Source organism: Amphiprion ocellaris, chromosome 3, assembly GCF_022539595.1.
Source record: "Amphiprion ocellaris isolate individual 3 ecotype Okinawa chromosome 3, ASM2253959v1, whole genome shotgun sequence".
Classification (NCBI taxonomy): Eukaryota; Metazoa; Chordata; class Actinopteri; family Pomacentridae; genus Amphiprion; species Amphiprion ocellaris.
In genome coordinates, this window is record NC_072768.1 from 37,135,921 (window position 1) to 37,149,901 (window position 13,981).

At 38.5% G+C, this 13,981-nt stretch overlaps 1 protein-coding gene across 1 annotated transcript in view; it reads left to right on the plus strand.

Moving 5' to 3' along the window:
* trhr2 (thyrotropin releasing hormone receptor 2) overlaps nucleotides 1–13,981 on the plus strand; it is a 31,502-nt gene that overhangs the window by 8,827 nt on the left and 8,694 nt on the right. The window contains exons 3-5 of the mRNA XM_023269731.3: nucleotides 1,252–1,384; nucleotides 4,181–4,332; nucleotides 6,962–7,079. Of these exons, the coding sequence (XP_023125499.1) occupies nucleotides 1,252–1,384; nucleotides 4,181–4,332; nucleotides 6,962–7,079 (403 nt within the window). The remainder of the gene's footprint in view (nucleotides 1–1,251; nucleotides 1,385–4,180; nucleotides 4,333–6,961; nucleotides 7,080–13,981) is intronic.

Consider the following 13,981-nt stretch of genomic DNA (forward strand, 5'->3'; position numbering starts at 1 on the left):
ACCTATTTAATAAATGTTCCCCTCTTTGCTAAGAAAATTTTCAGGCAACCTTCTTTGAACAGTCCCCTTAAGCTTTCCTGACGGTTGTCTTGAGATGTCACCAAAAAACCTTAACTTACCCGAACTTACCCTGAATGTTCCCATAAGGTTCCACAAAATAAGGCTTTGTTGAGATTTTACCAAATAACTTTTCGGGAACCTTCAGGGAACATTCCTTCAAGGTGTATTGGAGGATGTTTGGAGTCTTCGCTAAACAACCTTAAGTGAAACTTAGGGGGAACTTCAGGGAACTAACCCTAAAAGTTCCTTAAAGGTTCTTTTGAGGTTTTACGAAAGGCTTCACCACATAACCCTCTATGAAACTTTAGGGAATGCTTTCTGAAGGTTGCCTGTAGGTAACATGATGGTTTCACAAAATGAAGTTCTCTCGAAGTGTCACAAAATAGCCTTAAATGAAACTTTAGGGAACTTATCCTAAAGGTTCCCTGACGGTTTTGTTGAAGTTTCACAAAATAGCCGTCATTAAAAGTTGGCTGAAGGTTTCCAATGTTTAAAAAACATTTTAAAGATGCTTATTGTTTCCAACATTGTTCCTATGGTTTCAAAAGTCAACTAAGCTTTTAACTGCAACATTCAGAGGATGTTTGGAGAACGTTGTCAGGAACACAGATTATGTTCCACTGCTGGATTGGAAATAATGTATTTGAATGCTCCTGTATTCCTGCCTTCATTTAAAAAATATTTTCCTGATGTTGTTTAGTTCTGAGATGTTGGAACATTTTATTCATACAGAACATTTTAAAAGGATCCTGCAATGTGATTTATTTGAGATAGAACAGTTTCCCTTTTCTTGAGGGAACGTTCTTCTATAAAACATTTCCTCAAAAATGACAGAAAACATTAAGATTCTCAGGATTTTATTTTGGTTCTGGCACACAGACCTCCAGGATGTAAAGATTAAATATGAATAAGCTATGAACCACTGAGCTAATTTAGGTTCCTCACATTCTTCACATATAGAACCGTCCGTCCTCCTGATCTCGGCGTTCTATAGATAGCAGAGAACCACATTAATATTCTGACCTCTCCAGACACTTTCAGTTTTCATGCCACCTGCATACATGAATAATAAATGCGAGGCTTCACACAAAGTCTGAGCATCGTATTAACCTCTGAATGATAGGAGTTTAATCAAAACATTGAGATTCACAGTCAGTCTGACCCTGAACGTTCTCCGGATGTTCTCTGCAGGTACATCGCTATCTGCCATCCTATGAAGGCTCAGACAGTCTGCACAGTGTCAAGGGCCAAGAAGATCATCACCGGTGTTTGGATCTTCACCTGCGTCTACTGCATGCTGTGGTTCTTCCTGGTCGACATCCAGGTCAGAGAAGCATTTTGTTCTACTTTTAACTGCCTGAGGGACTGATGGATTTTAATTATTCTGCAGCTTCACAGTAGTTCAGAGGTATTGGACTTTTTTCTGCACTGCAAGGAATGGTCTGTAAACATCTGTTGTGGGTGAGGGTGCCATTACCAGAAGATTCTCTTGAGGTTTTTCCAAATAACCTGCAGGAAATATTTAATCAAAGTTCCATGAATGTTCTCTTGAGGTTTTACTGAACAACCTTAGGGAGCTCACCCTGAAGGTTTCACTAATAACTTTTAGTGGACATTCCCTCGAGGTTCCTTGAGGGTTCTCTTGAGGTTTCACAAAATAATGTTAAATGAAACTTAAGGAAAAGTTCCCCCATAGGTTCCCTTAAGGTTATCTCAAGGTTCCAACAAACAGTCTTTAGTGAAACTTCAGAAAATGTTTTCTGAGGGCTTCCTGGAGGTTCTCCTGAGGTTTAACGGAACAATGTTTACTGAAACTTAAGAAAACTTGCCCAAAAACTTCTTTGAAGGTCCTCTAAGTGTTTCATAAAATTACCTTGATAACCTTTAGGCAATGTTCCCTGAAGGTTACGTGAAGGTTTCCTTAAGGTTTTACAAAATAAACTTCAAGAAATTAAATAAAAATTTCTCTGGAGGTTTTACAAAGAAACCTGTAGGGAACATTCCTTCAAGGTTTCATGAAGGTTCCCTGAAGATTCTGTTGATATTTCACCAAAATAATCTTCAGTGGCACGTCAGGGAACTTACCCTGAAGGGTTCATTAAGGTTCCCTAGAGGTCCTTCTTTGAAGGTTTCACAAAATAACCTTAAGTGAAACTTCATGGAATGTACCCTGAAGGTTTTTGGAAATTTTTTGGAGAGTTTTACAAAGTAACCTTCTGGAAACTTTCCTTTAAGGTTTCATGTAAATTCTCTTAAAGTTTTACAAAATTAAATTTACTGAAACTTCAGGGAACTTACCCTTATGGTATCCTGAAGATTCTTTTGAGGTTTCACAAATAACCTTCATTACGTGTTCCCTGAATGTTATTTGGTGAAACTTAAGGGGAAATATTCTGAAGGTTCTCTGATAGTCTTATATAAGTTTCAGGAAACAACTTTCAGAAAACCTTGAGGCAATCTTCCCTGAATGTTCCCTGAAATTTCCCCGAAAACAGATGTTTTATCAAGCAACCTTTGGTAAATGTTCCTCCACGATTTAATTAAGGTTCCCTGAAGTTCTCTTGAGATTTTAGAAAAAAATCTTCACAGCAACTTCAGGAAATGTTCCCTGAAGATTGCATAAATGTTTCCTTGATGTTTCACAAGACAGACTTCAGAGGATGTTTCCAGAAGGTTTCCCCAAGTTTCTCTTAAGGTTTAGCAAAATAACCTTTAACTCTTGGGGACGTATCTTGAAAGTTCTCAAAAGGTTATCCTGAGGTTTCACAAAATAACCTTAAGTGAAATTTCTGGAAACGTTTTCTTAAGGTTGCCTGTTGGCACCCTGAAGGTTTCACAAGACAGCCTTCGGTTGATGCCCTGGAGGTTTCCCCAAAGTTCTCTTCAGGTTTTCCTAAGAAACCTTCAGGGAATGTTTGTTCAAAGTTTCATTAAGATTCTCTTGAGAATGAACAAAACTGTCTTCAGTGAAACTTTGGGGGATGTTTCATGAAGGTTCCCTATAGGTTATCTTAAAGTTTTATAAAATAAACTTCAAGAAATGTTCCCTGAATGTTTCCTGAAATTTCACTTGAGGCCTTACAAAGCTTCAGGGAATGTTCCTTCAAGGTTCCCTAAAGGTTTCCTAAAGGTTCTCTTTGGGTTTTACAAATGCTCCTCACTGAAACTTCAGGGAACATACCCTAGATTCCACGAAGGTTTCACAATATGGCCTACAGGGGATGTTTCCTGAAGATTTTCCCAAGATTCTCTTAAGATTTAACAAAATAACCTTTAACTCTTGGGGATGTATCTTGAAAATTCTCTAAAGGTTCTCCAAAGGTTTCACAAAATAACCTCAAGTGAAACTTCTGGAAACCTTTCCTTCAAGTTGCCAGTAGGTACCCTGAAGATTTCCCTAAAGTTCTCTTGAGAAACCTTCAGGGAATGCTAGCTCAAGGTTCCCCAAAGGTTTCCTAAAGGTTCTCTTCGGGTTTTACAACACTGAAACTTCAGGGAACATACCCTAGGTTCCATGAAGGTTTCACAATACAGCCTACAAGGAGATATTTCTTGATGATTTTCCCAAGGTTCTCTTAAGGTTTTTTTTTATTTTTTTACAAAATAGTCCTCAATGAAACATAAGAAACATTTCTGAAGGTTCCCTGAAAGTTCTCTTGAAGTTTCACAAAATAACTATCAGAGAACGTTCCCTAAATGTTCCCTGTAGGTTCCTGTTTGCAGGCTACAGCAGGTGAAAAACTGCAGTAATTTTATGAAAACTAAGAGCCTTCAGTTTGTGGTTCAGAAGACGTTTCTGAGTTGTGGTTTTAAAACATGTTAGACTGAGACGTATCTGCTGTCACTTACATGAGCATGAGAACCCCCAGACTGAGAGAGCATGCTATTATATATCATGAATGTGTACTGATCCATGTTTTCAGGTGACACCCAGCCATTACAGTGTTTCAGCAGGAGCATGAGTCATGGATGTTTCAAGGAGCTGTTCTGCACAAATGTCGGTTAAATTGCAGCTTTCAAAGAGCCTTGTTCCATCTCAGAGTGGGGTCATTATGTGGGAACATCATTAGATGCTGCTGAGCTGCACCTGGTCATTACCTCCATCGTATCTGTCCATCAGGTTGGTGAGGACGGACACCAGCAGTGTGGATACAGAGTGAAGAGAGAACTCTACCTGCCCATCTACCTCATTGACTTCGCCATCTTCTACGTGATCCCGCTGCTGCTCGCCATCGTCCTGTACGGCCTCATAGCACGAGTCCTCTACCTCAGGTAATGATGGACGGAATTATAAAGTAGAGTCATGGGGTTTTTAAACACATTTACCAGGAGGGGAGTCAAATAACAGATACTTAAGAATAAGGATTTGTCTGTCTCTTGTGTTTAACCATTCCACGTCCCCTGTAGCCCCTGTAACCCTCATCAGTTCATGTGGCAAAACCTACTTAATCCGTACACTTGAGGTCCAGTTGGACCCCATGTGAAATAATGAAATTACTATTGATGATTACTGTCATGCATTGCCTACAATATTAATGTTGGAACTCCTGAATTGAAATGAAACACAATGCAACTGAAGCAGTTTCACATAAGCAACATAACAAAAACATAGATAAATAAAAGATGCACAGTCCAGCTGTGGTCTGGCTGGGGTCCCCATGGACCCCAAAAGATTTTTGTATTTATACACCACAAACCTGGTTGGAATCCAGTAAGCTTTGGTGTATGTGATGGCAACTATGTAGGTGACAACTACCTAGAGGGACTGAAAAATCCAACTTATAAATAAAAACATATGACAAGTTACATACAGGTGTACTGATGAGGGTTAAGAGAACGTCATATACAAGATAAACAACATTAACAATTAACATCTTTTTAGATGTTAAACTGCCCTAATTAGTCATTTCAAAGTCTTGGTAACACTTCTGAGCAGGATTTTTGAGATCAACCAGATCAGACTCCTGTGTAAACAAGGTTGCAGGTCACTAAATGTCACAAAAGTCTCTGTCATGGTGCCCCTTTACCTTAAAAAGTTTGGTGGTTTTGCTCAAAATTAAAGTTTAAGATATGTTTCTCATGACAGGCTATACCTTTACTCTACTTATACAAATGGTTTCAGTTGGAGATGTCCTGATTGGATGTTGAAGATCGGGACTGGGTACGAAAAAGCCATTTTTTTTTAGCTAATCAATATCGAACCAATATTTACAGTGGTCGTAAATGGAAAGGGCAATCTGTGGTAAGGCATTAGGGGTATGTAATACAAACAATTTGCTTTAATAAGATGCAGCATTTTATATATTTAACACAGTCCTATTTGATCTCATTCTGGTTGCAGGTCATCAAATGTCCCAAAAGTCTCTGTCATGGTGCCCCTTTATCTTAAGAAGTTTGGTGATTTTGCTCAAAATTAAAGTTTAAGATACATTTTTCATGTCAGGCTATACCTTTACTCTACTCATACGAATGGTTTCAGTTGTAGATGTCCTGATTGGATGTTAAAGCTCGGGATTGAGGACAAAAAAGGCATTTTTTTTAGTTAATCAACATCGAACCAATATTTACAGTGGTCGAAAAGGGAGAGGGCAATTTGTGGTAGGGTGTTAGGGGGTACATAATACACATAATTTGCTTTAATAAAAAGCAGCATTTTCTATACATTGTGTCGTCCTATTTGATCTAATTCTGGTTGCAGGTCATTAAATGTCACAAAAGTCTCTGTCATAGTGCCCCTTTACTAGCTAAACTCCCACAATGCTCTCTAACATGGTGTTGCTACAGTAATAAATGATAAATAGCAGATACTACAGCTAATACTTTAAGCGTTTATTATCTCAGGAATTAGCATTGGTTTAGCAGATAATAGCTATGAAATTTTCTTTGAAAATACCTTATGGGGACATAACCCCAGTTTTAGCACAACAGCATGGTTGGCCATTGGGGAAAACTGCTCTGTGGAAACACTGCCAGCAGTTCAACCTAAACTCTGGGTTTTTGTCATGTGATTGTTGGTCAGAGCTGAGTCATTCTTGGATTTTCGGTTGCGTTGAGAAGCACAGAATGTTTTGGTTTTGGCAGTATTTGGCTATACCAAACAGCTTATTTTTGTCAAATTTTTAGATAAGAAATGTAAAATAAAATGATTTCAATGAAATATTACGATTGTTTCTCAACACGTCACAGATGAGTAGTTCAGGGGCTGTCAGAAAATTAAAAATTCAACATTTATCTCTGTTTTCAAAGTTTCTGGCTGATCAATGGTGTCATTTTGGTGAATTTTTAAAAAAACAAACAATAATATTCCTTTCAAACCCTAGCAGTAGGTGTTGGAGTTCACAGGATTAATGCTAACATTGACAATGTTTTCCTGTTTTCACCAACTTCCTAATGTGAATTATTCACTGAATCTTTAGTTTCTTTGGTATGCAGTTGCATGTATGGACTCTCAACATGTTAAATACTAATAAAATAAGACAATTCTTGAGATACTAAAATGGGCAGCACCTCAACACGACAGGAAGTCACCATCTGGACTGGTCTTACATTATCATATTAGAAGCCTTTTAAAGAAAATGCCTCCAGAGTGTTTCAAAGTGATGCATTGTGTGTGGTTGGATTGATTTTCTGTTGTTTAAGTGTTTTTCTAACAAGATTCTCCACCTAGACTTCGTTTACAATAAATTCCTGTATTTCCAGAGAGAAAACTCCTTAAAAAAGTCAATTTTTCATGCTTAAATGAAGCTTTGATGTCAGTTTCCATCTAAAGCTTAATGCTCTAAAATCCATCAGATGAGGCTTTTTGCAGGATTCTGAAGCCTCCCAGCATCTTCATTTAATTAACAAATCAATCAGATCAATGGTTTCCTGTTGCTCTAACCATCCTGCTGGTGTTTTGCAGCCCGCTGCCCAACCAACCCGACGCCACGACGCTGCGACGAAGCTGCCGTGAGCCTCCTGAAGCCGCCAAAGGAGGTCGTCAGGGTCGGCCGAAGAGCGCCATGTCGTCCAGGAAACAGGTCGGAGCTCTGTCCAGCTTTCTTAGCTCCTTTTCCAAACAATAACCTCGTCTGCAATCTCTTTTTACGCCGTCTTAACTGAGCACTGATTGCCGGCCGATAGCTTCGCTCACATTTGACCTTCAGGGGAAACCATGATTTCCTCTGAGCTGCCGGCTGATGGTAGTCCTGTTTTCCGGCTATAATCACAGCAGTAATGGTTTGTTCTCTTTCAGGCCGAGCAGTCGAAGTTTCTTCTTGCTCTCTAGATTGCGGGTTTTATTCTGCAGAGCTGCTTTGTCTCTCGGATGTAAAACACATTCATCCTCTCCGGCTGTTGGGCTACCTTTCTGTTTCTTTGTCCTCTCAGTGGGGTCACGGTGAAGTTCCTTTTAGCCCACAAGGAACTCGCTGTGCATTCGGCTCATTCTGTTCTTTTTGAAAAGACGTCTGGCATTTAAAAAGCTGCAGCAGAGACATGTTTGGCCTAAAAATATTCACTGAAAAGCCTCATGGGTGCTTTTTTTACTTTAGATTTGCAGTAAGTCTTTACTTTTCTGACGAGATGGAGATCAAATATGTATACACTATCGTTCAAAAGTTTGGGGTCACTTAGAAACGTCCGTATGTTTGAAAGAAAAGCAGTTTTTTCAATGAAGATAACATTAAATGAATCAGAAATCCAGCATAGACATTGTGGTAAATGACTATTGTAGCTGGAAACAGCTGATTTTTAATGGAATATCTCCATAGGGGTACAGAGGAACATTTCCAGCAACCATCACTCCTGTGTTCTAATGCTACATTGTGTTAGCTAATGGTGTTGAAAGGCTAACTGATGATTACAAAACCCTTGTGCAGTTATGTTAGCACATGGATAAAAGTGTGAGCTTTCACGGAGAACATGGAATTGTCTGGGTGACCCCAATCTTTTGGACAGTAGTGTATAAAAATGAAGCAAAGTAAACAACAAGACATGAATAAAAAATATAGATATATATAAATATATAAATATAAAGATAATATAGGCTGTGTTTACCTTCACGTGCACAGATATAGATATGGAACAATGGGTAGAGTTATGTTGGTGTATAAAGTTACACGAATAATTTGTTTTTCCACGTGAAGAGTTAGAAACAGCAGGGTTTTTTTGCAATTGAGACGATGAAACCAGCACATTTTGGAAGTTTAACTGGAAATCCATTAAGATTTATCACAAATCAGATTTCCAGGTTTATCTGTGAATCTCGAAAGATTTGCTGATTTATCTAAAAATGCATCTGGACAAGTAAACAGATGCATGTTGACAGCTGTGCACAGGTAACATTTTGGTCATTATATCTTCAGATTCAAGAACATAAAGTCTTTTAACACAACTAGTATTTACTTGTAATAACTAACACCTTTTGACTTAATTAGTTATTTTAAAGTCTTGGTAACATTTCAGACTCCTGTGTAAATGAATAGAGAACTAACCTTCAGTGCAACAACATGTTTAGAATCACCAGTAAAATCTGACAGAAACCTTAAAAAATTTGGTGATTTTGCTCAAAACCAAGGTTTAAGATGCATTTTTCCCAAAAGGCTATACCTCTACTCTACTCATACAAACAGTTTCAGTTGGAGATGTCATGATTGGATGTTAAAGATCAGGATTGGGGACAAAAAAGACATTTTTTTTAGCTGACTGATATCGAACCGAACCTGATCCTTTGTTTACAGTGGTTGTAAAGGGAGTGGCAGGATGCTAGGGGTGTGTATTTCAAACTATTTGCTTAAAAAAAATGCAGCATATATATTAACAGATGGTATAGTATATATCTAACATCATCCTATTTGATGTCATTCTGGTTGGAGGTCAAGAAATGTCACAAAAGTCTCTGTCATGGTGTACCTCTACCTTAAAAAGTTTGGTGATTTTGCTCAAAATTAAGGTTTAAGATACGTTTTTCATGACAGGCTATACATCTATTCTACTCATTCAAGCTACTCATTTCAGTTGGAGATGTCCTGACTGAATTGTAAAGATCAAGATTAGGGATGAAAAAGGCATGTTTTTTAGCTAATCGATATCAAACCGATATTTACAGCGGTCGTAAAGGGAGAGAGCAATTTGTGGTAGGGTGTTAGTGGTGCACATTACAAACAATTTCCTTTAAAAAAATGCAGCATTTTATATATTTAGCACCGTCCTATTTGATCTCATTCTGGTTGCAGGTCATTAAATGTCACAAAAGTCTCTGTCATGTTGCCCCTTTACTTTCACCTTTGGTGATTTTGCTCAAAATTAAGAATTAAGATTTGTTTTTCCCAACAGGCCTTACCTCTACTCTAATCATACAAACAGTTTCAGTTGGAGATGTCCTGACTGGATTTTTTGGGGATGATGAAGGTGTTTCTTAGCTGATCGATACCCGATCCTTTGTTCACAGCAGTCATAAAGGGAGTGTCAGGATGCTAGGATTACATATTTCAAACAATTTGCTCAAAAAATGCAGCACTTTATACATTTAATGTCGTCCTATTTGATCTCACTCTGGTTGGAGGTCATTAAATGTCACAAAAGTCTCTGTCATGGTGCCTCTTTACGAGATAAGCTCCCACAGTGCTGTCTAACATGAACTGCCTGTTAGATTTCCAGGTTTGTCTGTAATTATTGATAGATGGTTGTTGATCGCTGTGCACGGGTAACATTCAGGTCAATATATCACCAGATTCAAGAACATGAAGTCTTTTTACTGCAGACAATGCAGCTAGAATTCATCTGTTCTAAAGATGTTCGGAGAAATTCGATATATCTTAAATTCAGACCTTTTTTTGTTAATTTACATGTTGACTGTTAAAAAACAATAGGCTATGAATAAACAAAACTAGAAATCAGTAAAAATCTAAGTTTTTACAAATTTATGACCATAAAATGACAGTTTTGCTGTCTTGAAATCAACTTAAAATAATAATTTTACAAATATTTGGTACTATTCTCACAGTTTTTGAACATCACAGTGGATTTCTGGTGCTTGGCTACCAGATTTTCACCATTTTTCAATATGTTTTTTCCTTTTACCATGCTCTGCTTAGTTGATTTATTGTTGTAATGCCTCCAGGCTTTCATTTCCTTCCAACTATTTGTCTTCACGATAAAAACTTTATCGGAAGGTTTTTATCTGACGTTCCTGGAAAACCTTCAGCAGCAGAAAAGCAAACTTAGTCCAGAATCAGAACCACTGAAACCGTACGACGGAGCTTTTTATACAACAACCCGGCTGCAAAAAGAACAATTACTGTCATTATTGTGAAACTGATTCTGGTTTGTGTCGCCGTGAGAGAAATAAAAAGGTCACATCTGCTACATAAAGCGATAGAAACAGGAAATACATCAGTTTAAACAGATTCAGGTAGAACAAACACAGTTTCTGTTAGCTAGAAATGACTATGAAAACATTGATTTAGTGTTTCTGTTAGTAAATACTGTAATGCTGCGCTGAAAAGGTTATAAACGGTGAGAATGTTTAATCTGCCAACAGTTCCCCGACTCATTTAAAGGTCAACGCTCAGATAAACGCCTGCTGCTGATCTGCTCACTGCTGCTGGAGAACATTTACAGAAAACCTGTCCTTCCATTTGGATTCATGAACCTGTTCATCTACAGTTTGCTCCCAGAAACAACAAAACGTAAACCTTGTGTGGCTTTAAGAGCAGAAAAGTTGATCCTGTCCTGCAGAAATGTTGTGGTATTTTAACAGGACAAAATAAGGTCACAGAAAAGGACAAATTATGCTGAAAGGCACAAAAACAAATAGAGAAAGTAGATGCACGGTTTATTTGTGATAATTTTACTGTTTTTAACCCTTGTGTCGTCCTTCAGGTCAAAATTAACCAATTTTAAAGATTGAAAATGTGGGGGGAAAAAAATATTTTCACAGTGAAACTTCTGATGTCCACATTTTCAACATTTCTGGGAAATCTTTGAACATTTTCTGGTGGAAAAAAAGAAATGTCAAGAATAACAAAACACCCAGAAATTACTGAGGTTCAGATAATTTGTAAAAATTAAAAAAAAGACCACCATGAGTAAAAATGTGACGTCCAGAACCTGTTGAGGGTTCTAAGGGTTAAAACCGACTCGTTTCTTCTTCTCTAAACGACGACAGAACATGAAAAAGCCGAAGCTGCAGGACGTTTGCTCTGAAATCTGCTGCTTTCATGTCTCTCTCCTGGTTTCTCAGTGGGAGGAACCAGAACCGGAGCTTCTTCCTCCGACGGTTTCCAATTAGAGACCCTCGATGCTCGCTGAGGCGAATCACTTCCGACCCTGATGCTGCTTCACATCTTTTTATTTCCAGCTTGTTCCTGCCGTCACTCAGCCGACTCCTGCTGTAGCTGTGAAACCACAAAACGTCTGCATGTGTTTCTGCAGCAGCTCAAAGATCAACATACTGAGAGAAATCCTTCATATCCAGCATCCTTCACGGGATGTTTGCTCTGAAGAGTTCTGGAAGGAGATTTCAGATCCTTAAAAACACACTGAAAGTTCAAATCCTGCAGCAACATAAAAGTAGACAGTAGGAAAATAAAAAGTATTGCTTCCTGTGACTGATATCAGAAAATGAATAGTGAAAACAGTTGTAGCTGCTGCAGGTAAAGAAAGTTTATTTGTACAGAACAGACACAACAGAGTCCTAGAAACAGTCATTAGTACTCTGGATGTTTTCTGTTCCAGTTTGGCCAATGCTACTCAAAAACTGTCCAAGATGTCTCATAATTCATCCAACAAGACAGAAAAAAAAGTCAAAAATGACCTTCAACTCATCCAAGTTGTCATGAAATGACTTTACATGTTTCCAAAATGAAAATAAAAATGTCCAAAATGGCTCAAAATTTGACCAAATTTCTTTGAAATGTGTCTTGAATTAGATAAAACTAGTAAAAAATGTTATCGAATTAATTAGAGGCTTTGTAATTAATTACTCGGGATTAATCACATTTTTGGCTCATATCAGCATGTGAGATAGGTGGTTGTTCAGATCAAGTTCTAGCAAAAACTCATTTTGGATGGATTTTTGTCTGATTTTGAACAAATGTTGAGTCCACTTGGAAAAAGTTGGACTAATATTGGACATATTTGGAAAATTTTGGATAATTTTCCATCATTTGAAGAATTTTAAGGACTTTTGGATTTTTTTTAGTTGTTCTGAACTATTTTTGAGTACTTTTGGATGATTTACATGTTATTTTGAGCAATATTAAGTAAAGTTTTTATGTGATTTTGGATGACTTTCATGTCATTTGGAACAAGCTTTTAAGTCACTGTCAACCATTTTTGAATAATTATATGTAAAGAAGGAGAATTCTGGGTAAACTTTCATTGCTCCTATCAGCACATGTGATAGGTGGTTGGTTAAAACAATTCTAGACAATGGAAGGAGCATTTTTCATTGAATAACAATCATACATTTTGGGTTATTTTCAAGTATTCTTGGAGAACTTCAGTCATTTTTGTCAAAGTTTGAGCCAATTTTTGTGTACTTTATGAGACTTTTTAATCATTTTCAGTTATTTCCAAGTAACATGGACAGGTGGACCATTTTTCTTGTGAAGATTCAGCTGTGAAAGCAACCTCTGGACTTGTGGAAACCTCCAGTCGACCTTCACAGTGAGCCTCTAGTTGTGTTTTACCTTCAGACCTGCACTCTTCTTTCAGCCGGATGAGTTCTGTTCGAGGGCCTTCATCATCTGGGAGCAGCGGATTTGCATAATGTGATTTGGGATTTACGCTGAAGTGCTGCTCAGTTCTTCAACAGACCCTTCAGTCGCCGTTTGATCGTCCGGATCCGCCTGATGGAGGCTGATAAACTCGTGTACCGGAGAACGGAGCTCAGCGACGGCAGATGAAGTCCTAATCTCTGAGGGTTTCTGTGCAGGATCAGGGCGTTTGGTCGCCGTCTTGCTCAACTGATTCCACCTCCGGCAGATTCTCCTCCGTCAGCAGAAGAACAGTTTGTTTGTAGCACATAATTACAGTCATAATATGCAGATTGGAAACGCTGTGACTCATTATGGGAGGTAATCAGGAAGCTTCTTCCCGCCTCCTTCGTGTTCGATTAAATACTTCTGCTGTGTTTTCAATCCACCTGCTGAGCTTCCAGGACCTGCAGCCTTATTAGCCCGTTAATGGCATGTAGCGGTGGAGAGGCGTGTGAGTGATACCTGGGATCGGCCTGCAGCGCCGGGGTTCTAGTTCTTATTTATTTGCTCCGGCAGGGCGGTCACGCTCCAGCAGGGTGCGACGGATGGACCGAGGTGTGGGGCTTTATTGGCGCCCGATAAGACTAATGGCTGGAGTCCAACAGGCCACTGGATGGACGCCCTCCGTCCTCTATTCAGCGGCTCAGAAATGCCTGAGGTGTTGCCATGGCGACCAGGGGGCACAGATGCAGGTGGGGAGGCAGGTCGAGACGAGGAGAAGGATGCAGGATAGAAAGAAACGTCTTCCTGAGGAGGCACTTTGACATTTTAGGTTGGACGTCGCTGTTGTATTTAATACCGTGTTGAATATAAAACGCCTGAAAACAGGAGTGTCAAACTCATTTTAGTTCAGGTTCCACATTCAGTCCAATCTGATCTGAAGTGGGACGGACCAGTGAAATCACAGCATAATAACCTATAAATATCCACAACTCCATTTATTCCTGTTGTCATAGTGCAAAATGTACATTCTGGAAATGTTCACATTTAATGAACAATTTTTTTTACTAAACATTATGAACAAACTGAAATTTCTTCAGAAAAATTAGTTCAATTTCAACAACATTATGTCTCAGTTTATCATTTCCACATTACAACTTCCAGATCACACAGTGTCTACAACGGAACACAACATTTAGTCGCAGATATCTGGAACTGAATAATATAGTATTTTACTT